The 21866-nt window shown below is 44.9% G+C and overlaps 1 protein-coding gene across 1 annotated transcript in view; it reads right to left on the reverse strand.

The window, feature by feature from the left end:
- Positions 1-17401, reverse strand: part of SYNPO (synaptopodin) — a 58572-nt gene extending 41171 nt beyond the window's left edge. The window contains exon 1 of the mRNA XM_056859360.1: positions 16957-17401. Coding sequence (XP_056715338.1) covers positions 16957-17401 — 445 coding nt within the window. The remainder of the gene's footprint in view (positions 1-16956) is intronic.
- Between the last annotated feature and the right edge of the window lie 4465 nt (positions 17402-21866).

Below are 21866 nucleotides of genomic sequence, written 5' to 3' on the forward strand. Positions count from 1 at the left end.
CCCAAGGAAAGCAAAATCTTTGCTGTAGATAGTGGGATCTTGCCCATGAGGGTGATTTTCCACTGGGAACACAGCACTATGCTAGTGCCTGACAGTATGGTCATGTCCATGCTGCATGTTTTGTGGCATGCCCAGTACAAATTATTGTCTCTCCAGGGGCTGAAGGGGCTAAAGACTGGGTGAACTATTTCCACTATTTGGCATACAGTGAAATGATCATGAGAATAAGGTCTTACTTTTGAGGCAAAAATTTAAATAGGATTACTTCTAACATTTTGATCTCAGGCCAGTGTCAGATGCACTGTTCACATTCAGCATCTTTTATACAGTAACTTAGGTGCATACTTCAAGGCAAGTGATGGTGCGTGGTGGCTGATTACTTTTTCTTGACCATGATCATGAGTCCTTCCTCATGGGAAGGTAAAGAATGTCTCCGATAAGGATATAGAGAGGACCTAGAAAATTCCAAGTATATATAGCTTGGGTACAGCCATTGAATAAAAATGAAACAGATCTATTTACCACCAGAAAAATACCCTCCAAACGTAACATTATAAATTTCCTAGCCTGCTCCACAGACCAGAGTTGAAAGGAGATAAAGGCTATTCTGACGTAAACAAGGAAATTTAGCACCAACCAGATGTATCTGCATGTTTAGAAGGAGAGCTGCCACACTCACATCGTACCCATAACCATACTCAGAGCTGAAGTCTGTTTAAGCACATCCAAGCATGATGGATTTTGGCTTCCTGGTTTTTGTTCCAGAATGTTGTGAGGTATGGAGAATAGAGGTAGACCTGGCAGGGTTATATATCCTTCTGGTTCTAACAATGTTTTATATCATGCCTTTGGTCAAAGGAGCTCACCAGACAATGCCAAGCAAGATTATTGTCTGGATTCCATTCTGATAACAACACGACTGCTTCTGGTGTGAGTTACAGCTTTGTTCGGGCGAGGTCTATTATGTCAGGAATGTTCCCCAGTGTGGCTGAGTGAGCTTATGGCAGAGCTTGAATTAACCTGCCACAGCGGGTGGAAAAATGAAGCCAGCCAAGGTTGGACTGAGTCAACTGTGCGACATCACTACAGGTGAGACTCTTTGCTTCTTGGGCACTGACATGCTGGCAGGCAGCTCAGCAAGAGCCACACAGATGCGTGAAGCTGAAAAGTTCACATGGCGAGCAAAGGCAATAACACCCTACATAACCAGGAAAGGCAAACACTGCATTTTCATTCAAATGCTTTCAGCTTTTGACAATAAGGAAATGAAGACAGGTTTCTTGGCGAGAAAACCCACTGGCATTTTGCCTTAGCAACAGCTGTGCTGGGTTCTCCCCCCCCACACACACACCTCTCACATAAGGCGATATATACATTTCCCTGCTCTCCTATAAAATTTCAGATCTCAAAACTCCCTTTTGCTCCCACACATCAAAGTTCTCCATAATGCAGGGTCTGCAGATTGCACAGGTCTAAAAGAAATATGAAGCCTGGCTCCTTGGAGAATATCCCACGCCTTTAGATCCCAGTCAGATGGACCACATGTGTGGAGATAATACTCAGAGCATATGCAGTTCCAAAAAGTCACCTCTGGCCTTCTTTACTTCTGTTGCTGTCGAGAATGTGCATGGAGTAGTGGCTAGATTGTTGGACTTGAATCTGTGAGACCCAGGTTCAAATCTCCACTTTGCCATGGAACCTTGCTGGGTGACCTTGGGCTAGGGCACTCTGTCTCCCAGCGTAACCTCACTGGTTTGATGTGAAAACAAAATGGCTGAGAGGAGAATGGCTGTGGCTCAGTGGTAGAGCATCTGCTTGGCATAGGGTTGCCAACCTCCAGGTACTAGCTGGAGATCTCCTGCTATTACAACTGATTTCCAGTCAACAGACATCAGTTCACCTGGAGAAAATGGCCGCTTTGGCATTTGGACTCTATGGCATTGAAGTCCCTCCCCTCCCCAAACCCTGCCCTCCTCAGGCTCCACCCCAAAAACTTTCAGCCGGTGTAGAAGAGGGGCCTGGCAACCCTAGCTTGGCATGCGGAAGGTCCCAGGTTCAATCCCTGGCATCTCCAGCTAAAGGGATTAGGCAAGTAGGAGATGCGAAAGATCTCTCTGCCTAAGACCCTGGAGAACTGCTGCCAGTCTGAGTAGACAATACTGACTTTGATGGACCAAGGGTCTGATTCAGTATAAGACAGCTTCTTGTGTTCATGTGTAAACCACTTTAGATCCTCAATGGAGAGAAAGGTGGGGGTATAAATGAAACAAACAAACAAATGTGGAGCCCTCCTCCACCCTAAGGAGCTGTGGGAGGAAGAGCCATTTAAACTAGAGGAAGGCTCCTGAGGCTGGAGGAGAGCTTCATGCTTTGCCCAGTGGAATGGTAGGATAGGGTTCAACCCCATGTCATGGCCACATTCAACGTCATTCATTTATCTAGCACAGGGAACTTTTAGAGTAAGTGGTCCACAATATTGCTGCCAGATACTCTGAGTAAAGGATGGTAGATACAACAGTACATGCATCAGCTGATGTCAATGGAGACTGTCAGTGAATGCAGCAGAATGTGTGTATGTGGCAAGAAGGGCTGTGTATCTAGGAAGCTGGAGAAAAAGTACAGGTGAATGTAAATGGCAGGGGAAATTAATTCAGGTGCCAAAAAGGGTTTGGGAGGACTGAAGAGGAAAAAGCCTCCCAGAACTACAAATATTGTGGTAGAATTTATTTATTGGACATCCAGAGTGGGGTAGTGGTTGGATTGGGATTTGGAAGACCCAGGCTCAAATCCTCACTCTGCTATAGAAGCTTGCTGGGTGACCTGGAGCCAGTTATACACTTTCAGCCTAACCTACATCATAGGTTTGTTGTGAACATAAAGTGGAGCAGAAGATAATGAAAGTGGAGCAGAAGATAATGTAAGTCCCCATTTGGGCAGGATATAAATGAAGCAAGCAAGCAAGCAAATAAATACATTTATAATATATTACATTTATTCAAAAGGCACACCCCTATTTACCGAAAATTCGACTTGTGGATCTATTCAGCCATCATGAGTAATCTTGTAAGGTCATTTAACTTTAATAATAGGTGAATTCCAATACAATCTGTGACGAAATGTAACAGAGACCACAATGTTTACGGGGTGGAGGCTGTAGGGTTCTTGCTGCCCAGTGAGCAATGGATCAAAGCATCTGTCTTTCAGATGTGGCTGGCTGACATTCTTGCTCTTTCCAAGGTGTCAAATTGCAACCAACACATCTAACATAAAGATGAGAGCAGATTTCAAAAGCTGTTTGGTCCTGTCCAAATACCCACATTTTGATTTCATTCTTCCTTTGTCGGACATGAACTCAAGAATATTTATTTTCGCATTAGTTTCTCTTTCCTCATGCTGGATTTCCCCCCAGTAAAAACACATTTCCCAACATTCTTGCATTTATCTATATGCATGGTGCATAATGTACAAGTGGAGAGGAAAAGACATGAAAATGGTGTATAAATGGAATAGAAGAAACAAATCAACAAATCAGAATCCCTTCTTTAAAAAGGAACTGTGGCTTCCTATCATCTAATAATGTCATTTCCTGCACCACATGGAGAAAATGGAAGTTCCTTCAGAGAGATATGAATGATACAATCATTCGTTCTCTTAAAAGAATAGAATGAGAGACTCCATAACACTGCAGAAGAGAGAGCACCCTCAGCCAAGGATATTGGCTTTCAGCCGCTGGAGGCAGGAACAGCTTAGTAATACACAGACAAGGTTCTGTCGGTGAAGGCTGGGATCTTAAAAGAGTGTTTAAACAGAGGTAGCATGATGTAAAGCTTGACCAGTGTGGTCTCTACCCTAGCCCTCCACCTGACAGGCTTAACCCAAGTGGCTTCTGAATAAAATAATTTCAAACCCCATGAGAGAACAGAAAAAAAACCAGTTGCTTTAATTTACCCCCAGGGATACAAGAATAAGTTAGTTAAGAAAAGAGGATAGAATCTATTTACAGATATAGCATAGTCTTGCTGGGCCCATTCATTTGAAAGGTTATAGTTGATAATTTATGAGAGCAGACAACAGTTAGCAGTCAGGTTTGTGTTCTTGAGGTGAATATTAGCCTTCCCTCTACCTCAGGATTCTCACAGAGTAAATCTGTTGGGTATAAAAGGACACCTACAGTTCAGATCTAGGTATGGGACCATGATGCATGGACCAGGTTCTTTCCCAAGGAAAATTCAATCTAGGCTGCTCATAGTTCCTTCCCTATACTGGAACTCACTCATGGAAATGCTACCAAAGAAGCTCAACTGTTGCCCAACAGGCAGGCATTCTTGGCTGACTAAAAGCATTTGCTCCTCTGTAATCACAAGGTGGCTCATTTGCCCCAAGTAGTCATGCTGCATTTTTCCAGTGCCAGAGCAGATCTGTATTTAGTGAAATGGTAGCCTCAGGCTATTCTTTGTCATGTTTGAAAGTGAGTTGAAAGAAGTGCCAGGTTCTTGCTACTAGAGGATTTCAGAAAAACTGAATTTGTCAGAACTGGGGCTGTTCAAACAGCTGAAGTATGCACCCACCAGAAAACTGACCAGTTCTCCCAATCCCTGTACATTTCAAACATAACCAGGAATTATTAATACAGCTTTTATAACTCATCACTTGCCATTTTGTTGTCTGCCAATGATCTTGTAACCAACTTCCTTAACTTCTGCAAGTTTTTTTTTTTTTTTTTTTTTTAAACAGGCTGTTCTTAAACAGTAAATTCACTGCTGGGACCTATGTGGATTTGCCTGTGACTTTGCTTCAGTCACCAAATTCAGTTGATTCTGAACAGGTGAATTCATTCTCCAGAGCAGTACTCAGGTGAGTAGCTGTGTTAATGTGTAGCAGCAGAACAAAATCTAAATCCAGTAGCACATTAAAGACCAACAAAATTGTACAGGATATAAGCTTTCGTGAGTGTTTGTCAGATAGAAAATTTGAAGAGAGCTTTGACTTGTGAAAACTTATACCCTGGACAATTTTGCTGGTCTTTAAGGAGCTATCAGACTTGAATTTTGTTCCAGAAGAGTACTGTTAGTCCGTTATAGCAAAAAGCACAGGCAAGGGTGTGTGTGTGTGTGTGGGCAATCCTATGGCACCTTTAAGATTAACCCAATTTTTGTGGCATGAGTTTCCACGGGCAAGATTCTACTAGTATTTGAGTTGTTCCAAGTTTAAATAAGGCTGAATGTTAGACTTATTCATTGCTTGTGGATGACACAAAAAGTTCATGTTAATTTCTGAAGGGTAATCATGTCCATCAATTCCAACAAAAATAAACAACAGTCTAGTGGCAGCTTAAAAACTAGTAAGATTTTATCCCAGCATAAGCATTTATGGAGCATAAAATCTTGTTAGTCTTGAAGGTATCACAAAATTTCTGTTGAAGGCTGATTGAATCACTTACACACATGTCCTGCCAGCTTCCATATGCATCCCACCTTCGCTAGAAGAAAACTTTTTATCATTCTCACATAGCAGCTGATCTGGCATAGCAGGCAGAACCCTGAGTCAGCAACCAGATCAGGGACAGTTTATTGCTAAGATTCATTGAACTGTAATAATACCATATAGTCACATCTACAGAATTCCCAAGCAAAAACCCCACTGGATTATCCTCATTTTACAAATGAACAAAGTATTGTACAGAACTGTAGATTTCAATCTGTATTAAGGAGATCTCTGGGTGTCATTGGACACTTGTCAGAGGTTCCTCAGTTAAGGAAGATCAAAACCAGCAGAAAAGCTACCCAACTTCTACAATGCTCAGCCATGAGGAAGTGTTGGTTGTGCTCTAGGATGTACTCTAAATTCACATATGATAATACTAACAATAGTCTGCTGTTGCAAAAATAAACAGGAATCTAGTGGAAGGGAAGTGGGCTTTACTCCACAAAAGCTTATGCTTGAACTAAATCTTGTAAGTCTTTAAGGTCCCACTAGACTCCCATTTATTACTGAATTCACACAGGACGTCAACAAGACCCAGTGCGCATGACCAGCTTTCCAGGAGAACTGATTATGCACTACAATCTTTTACAAGCACCAGAATCTTGATGACACACAGAGGTCCCTTGGCAGACAAATCAGTATGGAAAGGCTTACTGAAATGTAGGAAGTTTGAGAATCATTGGGAGAAGCAAGATCCTGTCCCCAGTGTGGCATAACACTCTAGCAGTCATGACAGGTATAACAGCTTTCTGAGGTCCCATCAACTAGGTAAGTATTCCTCAATGTGGTGCCTGTGGGCACCATTGTACCTGCCAATGTGTTTCTTGATGCCTACTTTTGCTTTCCTCAAAGTATCTCCCCATCAAAGCAAAGAACTCACCATATTTTTCTTCTAGCTCACTGGAGCAAGAGATGCTTCAGAAGAGTCCAAAAAGCATCATTTTTGCATCTGCAAACAGCACCCATTCAGAAACAGCTGCTATGATAAGAAGATGCTTGGAATGGAATCTCCTAACATTTTGTGGAACCCTTACAACATTTTGAGATTGGACACAGATCCCATGGTAACTATTTTGTGATTAATCCCACCCAGTTTGTGGTAGCTGTTTTGTTATCGGGCCCACAAGTTGACCAAGGTTGGGACCCCTGCACTAGGTCAAAGCTATATCCCTTATTAAGTATTCACTTCTAGCCATGTTAGAATGGGTAACTAGATATGGGGTTAAGGACAACAATGGCCACAATCGAGAGAAAAGTATTATTCATCGTAGGTTTCCCTTTCCTCCAAAAGTGACAGACTGAGTTAAAATCTAAATAATAGTTTAAGAGAAAGGGTAGGGAGCTCCAATGTGCTGCAATGGTGGTTGGAATTTTGGACTGAGGAGATTTAGGACCAAACTGTAGTAAGCCATGGAGCTCACTGGGTGAACATGGGCCTGTAAATCTTCCACTCTCAGTTAAATCTACCTCACAGGAGTCTTGCGAGGATATAATGTATAGAGATGCCAGTTTCCAGGTGGGACCCGAGGGCTACAAACATCAGTTCCCCTGGAGAAGATGGATACTTTGGAAGGTGGACTGTATGGCATTGTACCCCACTGAGGTCCCTGTCCTCCCCTGGATCTATCCCCAAATCTCCAGGAGTTTCCCAACACGGAAGGGGCTGTGGCTCAGTGGTAGAGCATATGCTTGGCATGCAGAAGGTCCCAGGTTCAATCCCCAGCATCTCCAGTTAAAGGGACTAGGCAAGTAGGTGATGTGAAAGACTTCTGCTTGAGACCCTGGAGAGCCGCTGCCAGTCTGAGTAGACAATACTGACTGATTCAGTATAAGGCAGCTTTATGTGTTCATGTGATCTGGCAACCCTCCTCCTCCCCCCTCCCCCGCTGGTGGCCAGGCGGGACCTGGAAAGCCTAATAATGTATAGGAGACCATGTGTGTCACCACCCTGAGCTCACTGGAGGAAGGGTGAGTTTAAAATCTAATAAATGAAAAGTATGTTTTGTAGTGGATCTACAGCTGGTTCACAGCAAGACAAGGGGTGATACGACTCTAAAGGGAACCATCCCAGAGATGCTTCCAAGCTGGCAGATTATTTTCATTGATTTATTATTGCCATTTATGCTCCAGTTTTCTGCCTGTCAATTATCAAAGTAATTCAAAATGGAAAAACAAAAGACTCTGATTGACGGGGGGTGTGTGTGTGTGCGAAGGCACAGACAACACAAAGACAGATGAGAAAAGACTGGAGACGTCCAGTTCCATCAAATTCACAGGATTCCTTTGCCCCCCTCCCCCTGTTGCTTTGAGGCACCACAAGCTACAACCTGACATCTTAATCCATCCCCATAAACTTCAGCATTCTGAAGGTCCGCCAGCAAAGGAGCAGATTTATAAAGAAAGAAATGCTTTAGAAAGGAGGCATTGTGTGCATGGGAGCTCCCCAAGCAGCCAAGTGTGAGAAGAAGCAATACCTGGAAGAGCGGCACTATGGAGCGCAGGGTTTTTCTGTGCATGCCTTCAAATGGAATTAAGCACACTCACTGACCCCTGTATTTTCTCTGCTCAGCCATGCAGGCCTGGGGAGATCATTGCAAGAGGTGTGCGGGCATTGCCATGCAAGTGGGGATCAGATTCCCAACATCAGCACATACGGAGGGGGAAGTGAGCTAACCCAACCACCTCCCAAACCCACAGCAGCAGAAGTTCAGATAGCTATCTAAATGTCTGTATCCCAGCTTCCCTTCAGGGGAGCAACACGTGATTGAGCAGAAGGCCCAGCAAACTTTAACAGGTGAGAGGGTCGCTAAACTGCTCCTTGTCTTAATCCAACCTACTAACCACTATCCCACATGGGCTGACTACCAGCTAAGCAGCATGGTGTATTAATCTTGGACTAGAATCCTGGAGATCCAAGTTCAGATCCCTACTCAGCAATGAAAACTTTTGCAGGGTGACCTTGAGTGGACTAGTCAAACACTTTCAGCCTAATCTTTCAGCCTACCTCATGAGGTTGTTATGAGGGTAAAATGGAGAAGGGGAGAACCACGTCAGCCCCTTAGGGTCTCCCCTGGCTGAAAAAGCAGGGTACAAATGAAGCAAATAAACACATACATGGCAAAAAACAACAAACAGAGGGAGGGTTAACAAGCTCAGTCGCTAAACCACTCCTTCAACTTGCCAGAAAACTGACATCCATCACCAGTCACGGAGAGCAAAGTAGCTGTCTGACCGGGGGACCGTGGGCAGACTGGGGAGGGTCTCCTCATCCCAGCTTGGCTTTTTCTAATCAGCAGTTCAGGTCCCCCAATGAAAAGACCCCCGACTCCACCCTTCAATCACACACACACAGGCCATTTATGCATGGGATTTGCAGCTCTCTAGATGCACATTTTTTCCACCTAAATTTTCAGAACTCAGAAATAAGCCCCCATGCAGAGTTTTAATAGGAACATCAGAAAGGCCCTGCTGGATGAGACCAAGGCCCATCAAGTCCAGCAGTCTGTTCACACAGTGGCCAACCGGGTGCCTCTAGGAAGCCACAAACAAGACGACTGCAGCAGCACCATCCTGCCTGTGTTCCGCAGCACCCAAAATAATAGGCATGCTCCTCTGATACTAGAGAGACTAGGTATGCAGCACGACTAGTATCCATTCTAACTAATAGCCATGAATAGCTCTATCCTCCTCCACGAAGAGGTCCACTCCCCTCTTAAAGCCTTCCAAGCTGGCAGCCATCACCACATCCTGGGGCAGGGAGTTCCACAAATACTTCTAGTCATACTAGTGTTCTAGGATTACGAGAAAAGCTTCTCCCTGCCCGCCCTCTCCAAGCCACGCATAACTGTATAGACCTCTCGCATGTCTCCCCTCAGCCGCCTTTGGAGAGGTCGGATGGGCAAAACGTGCCTCTGGGGAGCGGCAGATCCAAGGCGAACCCGCCCCGGCCTCAATGGCCACCGAAAGACGCGCCTTGGGCTTCCTCCCCAGGGCAAAAAACCGCCCCAGGCGCTGCTTGACGCCGCCCCCCCCCCCCTCCACTCCAGCGGAGAAGCAGCCGCGGCAAGTTTGTCGGTGTCCGCCCGCCCCTTCGGCCAAGACCCCACGGGGCCGCTCTGGCGAGACCCGAAAGTGGGGCAGGGGCCGCTCCTACCTGGGGGCTCCGAAGCGGGTGGCCCCTCGCCTCCCAGCCCAGCCGCCGGCCGCGCATCTGGCCCTCCCGTCCCGCGGAGGAGGAGGAGGAGGCGGCGGCGGCTCCGCCCGGCCCCGTGGCCCCGCTCCACGCCCCCCGGCCCCTTACCTTCGCTCCCGGCGGGGCAGGGGGCCTTCCGGCGGGGTCCCCCCCCAACCGAGGGGGAGCGCGGGGGGGGGGGGTCCCGTCCGGCTTTCCGCGGCAACTGGCCGCGTCTGTCAAAAGCGGCGGGGCGGAGGGAGCGAAACCCGAGCGCGGCTCCCGGGACTCCACTTGGCGTCGCAGGGATCCGCCGCCTGACTCACGCAGCCTTCCCGCGCCACCCCGGCGGATCGCCCCGTCGGGTCTTTATCACCATCATCAACAATCATAATATTAAAAAAGCAGCCGCAGCTGGCTTGGAGCCATCAGACTCTCGCGCGCCGATGACAATTCCTCTCTGGGGTCAGACCGCCCTTCTCCCGTCTTGGAGCGGTTCCCTTTCGCTCTTGTGAGAAGCACCTGCGAAGCAGCGCAGGCAGGTCGCGTCTAGTCAACACAGCTGCTTATGTTCTGCCAGCGCAACTTCCTCGCTGCTACTAGAAATCGCAGGCAGGCGGATCCTCCGACCCCAATCCGAGGCTGATGATCCCAGAAATCCCACAGCCCCCCCCCCTCTAAACCCCCCACATAAGTCTGGGGTCCAATACTGATCTCCTCTAAACACATGAAGCTGCCTTATACTGAATCCGGCTCTTGGTCCATCCAAGTCAGTGTCGTCTACTCAGACCGGCGGCGGCTCTCCAGGGTCTCAGGTCTTTCATATCACCTACCTGCCTGGTCCCTTTAACTGGAGACGCCGGGGATTGAACCTGGGACCTTCTGCATGCCAAGCGGATGCTCTTCCACTGAGCTACGACCCTTCCTCTCTATTAAAAAAAGTAAACTTCTTGACCCTAAGTTTGACTGTGTCAGTAAAGTTTTTGACCTGGTGCCCCATGATGTTCTTGTTGAGAAACTAGTGGTGAGATATGGACTAGAGCCAGTGGTTCTCAACCTTTTTTGCTCCATTCCCCCTTTTCACCATTGTTCAAAATACAATTCCCCCCTTCCCAAGATAGTCTAACTCAAAAGGTGCATTCCAAATAATATGCATATTTGCTGAATAGTGGTCCCAATTCCCCCCCTGGAACCCTAAAATTCCCCCGGGGGGGGGGAATTCCCCTTTTGTTAAAAACCCATGGACTAGACCTTGTTACCGTTAGGTGAATTAAGGCCTTGTGGGTAGATGATACCCAAAGGGTGATAGTTCACAGTTCCCCATCAACCTGGAGTAAGGTAACAATTGGGGTGCCTCAGGGTTCTGTTTTGGGCCCAGCGCTGTTGGACAACTTTATAAATGACTTAGATGAGGGAGTTCAGATGGAGGATTGGGCCCAGGCAAATAAAATGAAGCTTAATAGGTACAAATGTAAAGTGTTGCACTGGGGTAGTAAAATTCAGTTATATAAATATCAGGTGGGTGAAACCTGGCTGGGTAGTACCATTTGTGAAAAGGATTTGGGGGTTCCAGTGGACCATAAGCTTAATATGAGCAAGAAGTGTGATGCAGCAGTAAAAAAGGCTAATGCTATTTTAGGCTGCATTAGACAAAGTGTAGTATCTATATCACACAGTGCATTGCTGCCACTGTACACTGCTTTGGTTAGACCTCACCTGGAGTACTGTATTCAGTTTTGGGCCCCACAGTTCTGGAAGGATGTCAATAAGCTGGAAGAAGTCCAGTGTAGGACAACAAAACTGGTGAGGGGTTTGGAGACGATGTCCTCTGAGGAGAGGTTGAAAGACTTGGGAATCTCTACATTGGAGAAGAGACACTTGTACGGTGATATGATTGCCATGTTCTGATACCTAAAGGAGTACCATGCAGGGGATGGGGCGGATTTAGCTCAGGTGGTGCAGGACAGGTGTGTCCCATGGGACATAAACGGACTGTGACAAACTGCCTCCAGTTCTCTTTTAGAAAAAAGATTGCAGGCCTTTGGCTGACCTTCGATTGCTTTGTGTTGGAAGCAGACATAAGAACATGGATGGCAGGGATCAGACTAATCAGATATAAACTATACCAGAGGAACTTTGTTTAAATTTGAGGAAGAACTTCCTGACAGTGAGGTGTGTTCAACACAGGAACAGTCTCCCACATGAGGAAGAGTTTAAAGTATTAATTCAATACCTACTTGTCAGAGATATTATAGTTGTAGTTCCTGTGTTGGCAGGGGGTTGGACTAGCCAGTTCTGGTGGTCTTTTCTAATTCTGAGATTAAATAAATAAAATAAACATGCCCCATTTTAGGTACTTCATATAGTCAAGCTGCATTTGGATATTGAATGTCAGTTTTCTAATCCGAGTCACACATCATGGAGTTCACAGATCCGTTCTGGCCTCCTCACCCTGTGTCAGGCCTAACAGTGAGCTGTGGGTTCTCCTCAGGTCCTACATATGTGGTGCCTGATCTAGATGAGAGCCACGGGGCATGAGGGGAAAGGGCTTCTGTGCCTACACTGTACTACCTTCCTAAACAGAAATGGCCTGGGGGGAACTCTTTGGCCTGCTGTGGAAACCCACATGTATCCTTGGGAACAAATGGGTTTCCCCAAACAGCACCTCCATTGGGAAGTTTCAGGTTAGGAAACTGTGTATGAGGGGTACTGAAGCTCCATCTCCATTCAGAGAGCCAGTGTAGTGGTTAAGATTGGTGCTTTGGAGCAATGGACTCTAATCTGGAGAACTGGGTTTGATTCCCCACTCCTCCACATGAGCAGCAGATGTTAATCTGGTTTTCTCATGGGACATATTGATTAGATCTAGACTCTGTCAAATTGGAATTGATTTAGATAATCTTGCTCTGGCCAATGAATCTTACATCTTTAAAAGAATCAAGCAACGTCTCCTTGATGTAGAATTGCAGAATTTTAACCCAGCTCTTCCCCCCATCTGCTCTCCGGCGGCCCTAGGCCTTAATAATGGATCGGGTAAAATGGCTAGGTATCTAGATAACCTAGAGATACCTTCTCAACGCCGCGCTTTTCTATTAGCTAGGGTTAATGCATTCCCATCTAGGATGCTCTTAGGCCGATACCTCCAGATCCCTAGACATGAACGCCTATGCACATGCGGTTTAAACTTGTTAGATACAATTGACCACATCCTTTTAGATTGCCCCTTCTATGTGACTCTGCGGGATAAACTGCTATCTACTTTGCTCCAGTACAAGACATAACAGGAGTAATGAAGTGAAATGCAAATTTCTTTTGAGTGACCATGATCCTAAAATTACGGCTATCGTGGCTGAATTTCTTACAGGAGTTCTTAAAGAACAAGAAAAGTTTTATTAACCCGACTGTAACTTATATGTATTGCCCTTTGGAGGTATTTTGTTGTTGTTTTTTCTATCTCTGTCTTTGGTATGCCAATAAAGGTTAATGAAATGAAATGAAATGTTAATCTGGTGAACTGGATTGGTTTCCCAACTCCTACATATGAAGCCAGCTGGGTGACCTTGGGCTAGTCACAGCTCTCTCAGCCCCACCTGCCTCGCAGGGTGTCTGTTGTGGGGAGGGGAAGGGAAAGTGACTGTAATCCGGTCTGATTGTTCCTTAAGTGGTAGAGAAAATCAGCATATAAAAACAACTCTTCTTGTTCTACTTCTCTCCTGATCTGATCTAGGCAGGCACTGCACAAGTGGAAACTGAGAACCTGCAACGCAGATCTGACTGTGGTACATCTGTCACAGGGTAGGGACTCCAGACCCAGCTTAATGCATGAACAGGGAGCTGGTTTTGTGTCAAACTGTCAGCTGTTTGTGAACATTGAGCCTGTTTGTCAGGTTATTTTTCATCATTCAAACATTACAGTACCGCACACCCAGCAGTGTTTCACACATGCACATTCTCACCACAGCCCCATGCGAGTCCTACTCTCCCCTCCCCCACAGATCTGTTATCACCGCATGCTGCTCAGCAGCAGCCAATTGTATAAAGAAACAGTGAGCAAATCAATCAGTCAGCCAGCAATTATAAATAAATGCTGTAGTTTTTGAAAGAAAAATGTCTTAACTGTTTGGTGTTCATTTAAGTCCATTTTATCAATGTTATTTTGTGCATGTGTATTTTTGAACGGCTTTATGGGAGGTATCATATAATAACCTGACCCAGCCATACTTGACCCTGAGTAGAATCCTGCTCCCTACCACACAGATGAAAAAAAACCCCATAAAGCAAGGAAGCAAAACTCCACCACAGCAAGGAAACCAAACCACAGCTACTGCACAGATCCAAAGCTGCTCAACACCAATTCATTCAAGATGAGCAATGGACAGGTGAAGAGATTGGCTCATAAGTGATCGTGGCTGTCAAACTGGTCTATAATTCCACAGGAGGGTGATATGTGACAGACTGTCCCCCTCCATCCATACGCAAACAGTAATGGTTGACAGCAAAGGGAGCAACAAATGATTAAAACATAGAAACTAACATGGGGGACCAAACTTAAGGAAAGTTGTCCTGTGAGAGAAGGATTAAATCTTCCCTCACTGGCAGGTGTGCTTCACAGACCATGCTACCGTTTCATACCTATCTTAACCACTGCTACCTTGCTGCTCCATCATGCACACTCCCACCTATGAATTGTTCTAATAACTGATGACTACAAGGTCAAGAGAAGACTTGAATGTATGAGTGAGCCTCCGCAAATATAAATTTCATGTCACCCGAGATGCAATGTTTGTCGGTGAACTTGGTTCATACATTCTTCTGCCAGTTATCAAATGCATGGCAATCAAGAGGACTGAAGAGAGATGTGTGCGGGTGTGAACCAACTCTCAGAACAATGGCAAGTGGCTCCTATAAGATCTTCACTTTTTCATTTTTCCATAGTGTCATGCCAAACATTTTACTGTTGACTAGGAATATGTTGTTGAAATATATCACACCTATTCAGCCATAAATGCTATGGATCCTTTCAGGTGCAGACCCGCTCCTTGTAGCTCTCTTATCCCCCACAGGAGCAGCATTTTTTTGTGTTCAGTGGGCTTCAATGGAAGGGAGGGAGGCAGGAAAGTTCCATTCTGCTGGTGAAACCTTCAGTCTGGATCCCAGCCAGAAACATAACCAACACTCTGGAGCAACTGAAGACTGGACTGTTATTGTGGCACCCCACTGTTTGGTTTCCTTCCATTAGCCACCAAGAGGAAAAGACAGCAAGAGGGTAGAGTGACTAAACAGAAAGGTGCCTGAGAGGGACATTGTAAGACCAGAACAGTTATCGAATCTTCCTGCCAAACAGGTTCATCCTGGCTGCCTATTTTTGGAGAGTCTCCCTGTTCTGCCAGTCATTTCACCATGTCAGACTTTCAGAGAGTTTCTGATTCTGTATAGCCATATGTCCTGTGTTTACAAGAGATACTTGTCTTCTGTGCTTTTTAGTAAGAGCAACATCTGTATTTGCTGGCAGGCAGGGGAAGAAGTGGGGAGTGGGAAGAAGCAGAGGCTACAGTTCACCCCTCGTGGGTTTGGGAGGATTGAGAGCAGAGGCTCAGATTTGGGGTTACTGCAGTTAAAGGTAACTCAACCGCCCCGCTCCCCATGATAGGCTGGCATCCCACATCCCCAGCAGGGGAAAGGGACAGTGATTTCTTGCAAATGCTGAAAGACAGGAGAGGCTACATTGTTGGGAAGGCATAAAAGCAGAAGCCTAGGTCTTGCCCCAGTTTCAGGCAGCTCATTGCCCTGCAGATAGGGAGAAGAATAAAGGCAGAGGCTTATGCCCGCCCAATCCCCATCACAATAAACAGGAAATACCCATACATACAAACTTAGGAATTGTGAGAGAGATCAACTATCATGAAGAATCAAGTCACTTTCCATGTGAGATGTTGCAGGAGGACCTGATAGTTTGAGTTTACCTGTTTGTGTATAAAGCACATAAGGTGCCTGTTTTAAAAACAAAGTGGGAGCACATGAACAAGGGGAGCTAATCCTGCTTTCCTTACTGAACTCCATGGACAGAACATAAGAACATAAGAAAGGCCATGATGGATCAGACCAAGGCCCATCAAGTCCAGCAGTCTTTTCACCCAGTGGCCAACCAGGTGCCTGTAGGAAGCCAACAAACAAGACGACTGCAGCAGCATTATCCTGTCTGTGTTCCAAAGCACCTAAGATAATAGGCATGCTCCTCTGATCCTGGAGAGAATAGGTGTGCATCACGACTAGTATCCATTTTGACTAGTAGCCATGACAAGTGTATTTTCTCTCCACACGTTTCTGATATAAGAAGTCAACTGGGCTGGGAGAAAAATGCTGAGCAAAATGAAGCACAGTAAGGGAAGACAAGGGAATGGTCAGGTTTCCGCTCCCACTCATGCAAACCACTATCAGTCTGATTTCCTAATTCGAATAGCTTTAACTCCAATATTAAAGGACTCGGTTCGAGTTTTAAAAATAGCATAAGTACCCAAAAGAAATCCGACAATTTTTGAATACCCCTGTTCTTGATGCGGTATCCTATTCAGAAATGAGACTTCAGGACCTCACCCTATTCTGTTCCTAGTCTTTCTTCCCATTTAGCACAAAAATGACCAACTGTGGTATAAATCATGCAGCAAAGATACCAGAAAATGAAAGTTTGAGGAAGATTGAAATCTAACTAAACTAACCCCTGTAAAACATTAATCAGGTGAGCTGCTATCGCTTCTTGTGTTGTGCTGGCAAAGTTGCTCAATAGTTCACCTCGCCAGCCCTACACCTTTTCCTTTCTCTTTTAAATACACACACTTGTGAGGACATTAACATGAGAATCAACTGATCTGAACTTTTGATCATAGTCGAAAGGAATTTCAGCAAATCCCCTGCCACAGCAAAAAGTTATGATTATCATTCTTGACTTAGCTGAATGATGGTCACACAAGCTGCTACTTGTCCTAACTTCAAGACAGAGTTAGATTCCCACCCCTTTCAAATGTGTCACTCCAGTTAGTGTGGTCAGAAGACCAACCAACATAAGAAGAAACTATGACAAAGCATCTCACAATGAGTGAATTGAATATTAGCTACTAAATGGAGTTGTAGATAAGGTCACTGCAGTATGAGTGAGAATTGGCTACCAAATCACAATTGCAGCCTGATTCAATACATGTGTTTTGGAAATAAGCCTCACTGAGTACATAGGATTTACTCCAAAGTAAGTGAGCAGAGAATGGCATTTTTATTACTTTCCTCATGATAAATAGGACTTTACTTACTTGCTTTTCGAGGTTCACCAACAGGAGAAATAAGGACTCGTTTAACTTTCACCACTTTCCATTCTTGGCTTTGGTCACTTCTGTTGCTAGGCTCAGAACGGAGTAGGCCTGAAGTAGGCCTTAGAGAGTCTCTTGTTACAGGGTGCTCATTGCTGGGTACCAATCTACTACCATCTGTTTTGAGTGGTAGTAACTCTCCATTGATTCTGCAGGGTTCCTGTAGGAAATTCTCTCTTGTGGACTCTTTTGTCTCTTGGTCCCTTGTATCGGATCTCCTTCCAACTGGATTGCTTTCTTTCTCCTTCCCTTGCTGCCTCCCCAAACAACCATAGCCTTCTCCACAGCTGGGCTTCTTACCACTGTGCGGATTTTGGTTTATTTTGCCAGGCCCTGTGTAGTTTGACTGAGGTTGGAGACAAGGCTGCAGTAAGGTTGCCTTGATCATTTTGTTCCCTTTGTCACCCTTACTAGATATAGCCGAATGCTTTCTTGACTTTCTATAGGTGTAAGGGTCAGCCTTTGATTCGAGCTCAGAAATAAGTCAACGATTTTGAACACTTCAATAGGTTTGTCCACAAATGAAGGGGAGTCAATAATACTCTGGCTGTGTTAGTGTACCAATCCTTTCTGCAGCCTGACCATTAAGATCTTGCATGCATGGCTGTAGATAGGTGGTACCAGATGAGAGTGCGGGTGTTGCATTTCTGCTTTCAAAGAGGAATCACAGACTTTTATCTGTGAATTATTCAGAGCCTTTGGAAGAGAAACTTGCTCAAAATGAAGGAAGAATGGCCTCTTCTCAAGCTTTCTTTTTGTACCGCATGTATGAAGGCGCTTCCAAACAAAGAAATCTGGCAAGAAAGGCACAAAAATATAAATTTCATTTAAAATGTTCTATTTGGTATGAAAAGGTTATCTTAACCAGTAGACACTACTTATGTTTGTACATATTGCAATATTTTAAATACTAAAATATTAAATTGATAATGTAAATACACATATGCATACATTTACAGTCATAGGAGTTAGATGCTGTATCTGTGGACAATAGCAGCTGGGGAGGTTTAGATAGGGGAAACAGGAGAAAAGGTTAAACACCCCCTCCCCCGGTGCTGCTTTCCAGATCAAATTAGCTTGGTTCCTTTAATGCTTAAAAAGTGAACGTCTGACTCTTAGAAAGGACCTGAAGATTATCTAGCCCAAGGGCTGGAGATTCTAGAGAAAGCACTTTGGTGTTTCCATGATATGCCCTGTCATCAAACCCGGTTCTCCAGATTAGAGTCCATCCACCGCTCTTAACCGCTACACCATGCTGGCTCTCTGAGAGTTAAACCACACTGCCACGCTACCAGGCAGAGCTACCCTTCAAACTGTCTACTCCTTTACCGAGGCAGATCCAGACTATCGCTGCTCTCTCTCTCCGAGGAAGATCTGAATTCCTGCTGTGCTTCTTTCCAACATTCCAACGCCCTCTGAAAGGCGGCTGGATGCTGGAGGGGCACTCCCATAGGCTCAGCTGAGAGGCTGTTTTTCCCTTCAGGGGCAGGACAGCTTCCTATCTGTCACACCTGGCAATGTCTGAATCTCCCTTAGGATTGCCAAGTACTCTGTGTTGGGAAATTCATGGAGATTTGGTGGTGGAGGGTGAGAGGAGGATATAATGGCATAGAGTCCATCCTCCAAAGCCGCCATTTGTCTCCAAGGAGCTGACCTCTGTAGTCTGGAGATTAGTTGTAATTCCGGGAGATCTCCAGACCCCACCTGGAGATTGGCAACCCTAAACCACATAGCTAACACTGCAACTTGGAAAAGGGCAGATGATTGCATCTCAGGGCTGTAAAAGGTGGAGAATGTGGTTGCTTGATTATAAACCATTTTACCTCGGCACATGAGTAAAACACAACATCCCAAGAAAAATGAGTTAGCATTAATAACGTTTTTCACTAAGGCAAAACTATGAATTGCTGAGCAGTAGAAGTGTGTCGGCTTCGACTTGACGACACTTTACACACACACACACACACACACAGAAGTGTGTTATAAAGCTGCAGATGGAAGCTTTCCCCTTTTTGATACCTGAGGAATGATACATTAGGCACACTATATTAGAATTCACAAGGAATAGCCTACAAATGAAGAGTTAATGGTACATTATTCTGGACAATAGATATAACCTTCAGTTAGAGAAATGGTGCATTAACCCATCACTTATAAGCATGAAGCATTGTAGGGTGAATGATCTAACTTTAAAGCCATGAAGAAATCTCCTCGTCAAAATACATTCTAATTCTGTGTTGTTGTTGCCATTATATATATGTGTTTTGCTAACTTAGTGGCTACCATGGTATAGATAATATTTTATATGGTTACTAACGTTGGTTGTATATAAATAAATAGCAACAATGATGTAATAAGAAATCTACCCCCTCCCCAGTAGTGTGGAGGCTTTAACACCACAAAAAAGAAACTTGAAGCATAAGAATTTTTCAAACTTTGGTAAAAAGATTTTGTTTCAGCAATAACCATTCCATTCTTTTGTTGAAGGCTGCAGTTTCCTTGCACCTTGTGGTCTTTCGCCCATAAATTCCACACTGGGATTTGTATAGGGATGATTCAGGCATGTATGATGTGGGAAAGGAAGAAAAAGAGCTTTGTGAAATGATGACAGGCAAGTTGCTTCAGGCAGGGGAATAAATTGAAAACGAAGCAGCAGTCTATAAAGCAGAGCAGACTTTCCTCACTGGGTCAGCCTCCTAGTACTCAAATGTCTGCATTCCTTACTGCTCTTCAGGAAATGGTTAACGTTGCTTCTTCTCCAAGATATTTGCTTCATCCATTTGTGGCCTTTTTGAAGAAGAGTTGACAAAGCCCTGAAAAGGGTTCCATTCAAGTTCAGTGGTAAATTCCACACATTTTCTATTGGCAGCCTTAATCTCTCTGACCTAGGAGTTCCTTCAGTTTCTTTATCAACTTGTATCATCAGAATAACATCCAAAGAGTGTCCATAGCAGGAGATCTCCTGTAATAGCAGGAGATCTCCAGCTACTACCTGGAGGTTAGCAACCCTACTTGCAGGCAATGCTTCAGGAACCAAAAATCTCTACGGTCTTCTGAGTTATGTGGTGGTCAGTGGCTTGGGGTGCACCAAGGATGGGCCTTGGCCAGCCGACAGGGCAAGGAGCTTGGGCCATCCCTCCTAGGGCATGGAAAGCCTTTGGGCCAGCTCTGCACCTTTAATGACTAGCAAGTATCTTTTCCTTCTCATTCACAGTCTATCGCACATCAACAACATTCACATGTGGCACTAATAGCTCATGAGAGGCTCAGATGTGCTATTTGGTGTTGTACAAGATGATACAGGATAGGTGCCTGGTCTTCATTCTGCATGGAAATAATGACTGGTCAAATATTTTTAATGGTGCTTATGTATGAATCTCTTTAGCAGGCAATGGGAGAATGAAGGATGTTAAACCCTCAAGGAAAATTATCTACATATTATTTACAATATACTCCTTCGGTTCCTGGGTGGTTCATGATAGGCAACATTAAAAACACATTTTCTAGCAGCATTGAACCAGGGGCAAACAATTCATATGGAAACGCCCATTGTCATACTTCTCTGTAAAAGAGCTTCCTGAATTCATATCCACTCTGCAATTCCTCAGAATGTCTGAATAGACCTCATACAAAACTTTAAACAGCCATGTTCAACTCATTACTAAGGACTACAAAAAATCAGATTGTTGGCAGGCAGAAGACTATAATACTGCCCCACAGATCTGCTCGTCATTAAGCACACCAATGTTTTTTACAAAATGATACAGTTCTTCTAGAAATGGCTCTTTCCCAAGTAGTGGGCAGCAGATGTGTACCAAAGAATGACTATCACAGGCCTGCTGGATAGGGAGGACATCATTTCAAGCTGGATACAGGGGTGAATTTACTCATGTGTAAGCTCCCTGCCCTTCTGGTTGAAATGAGCAGCTGGCAGTGCCCCTTTTTCTATTATTCTCTGCCAGTTAAAACTACCCACCTACAAAAAGCAGAACACTGTGGTAGGAGAAGAAGGGGGAGGAAGGAATAAGGAGGAATACCTTCTCTCTCCTCCTTGTGGTATGAACACATGACTTCAGAAGTGGGCCATAAGGCTAGATGCTGCACATTCCAGCCTGGAAATGAGGAATTCTGGGAAACCACCCAATCCCAAAAAGATGTAGAATAAAGTAGATTTAGAGAAATTTCTGTCTCCAGCATCTCAAGTTTCTGCATATGAGTGCAGAGAGAACAGACTACTTGTTTATTGATGGTGTACTCACATGAACCAGTGTGTGGGCTGGGCTAGTTTCAGAACCCTACTCCTAAGGAAATGTGGTCATGTCAGGTCATCCCACATCAGCTTTAGAAAGGTGATGTGCTGCTAGAGGCATGGTGTGCCTCACACATCTTGGTATCTGTGCAGCAGAAGCACAAATTCAGTAAGTATGGTCTATGCCGCATACAAGAGTTGAAGTTTAAAGAGATACAGTTGGGCTGCTGAAGGGACCCAAATCAGTTTCTAATATTGCAATGTTTAATGGACACATAGCAATAACTTTGTTAGGGCCTAACTTTGTAGTCTGACGATGCATCATGCTATTTTAGGATTGCCAACCTCCAGGTGGTAGCTGGAGATCTCCTGCTATTACAACTGATCTCCAGCCGATAGAGATCAGTTTACCTGGAGAAAATGGCTGCTTTGGCAATTGGACTCTATAGCGTTGAAGTCTCTTCCCTCTCCAAACCCAGCCCTTCTCAGGCTCCGCCCCGAAATCTCCAGGTATTTCCCAACCTGGAGCTGGCAACCCTATGCTATTTCCATTCTTCTGGCCTCAAAAATAAAAATCAAAGGATGAGAGAGGGGCACACACTGA

This window comes from Euleptes europaea, chromosome 1 (genome assembly GCF_029931775.1).
Source record: "Euleptes europaea isolate rEulEur1 chromosome 1, rEulEur1.hap1, whole genome shotgun sequence".
Taxonomy (NCBI): domain Eukaryota; kingdom Metazoa; phylum Chordata; class Lepidosauria; order Squamata; family Sphaerodactylidae; genus Euleptes; species Euleptes europaea.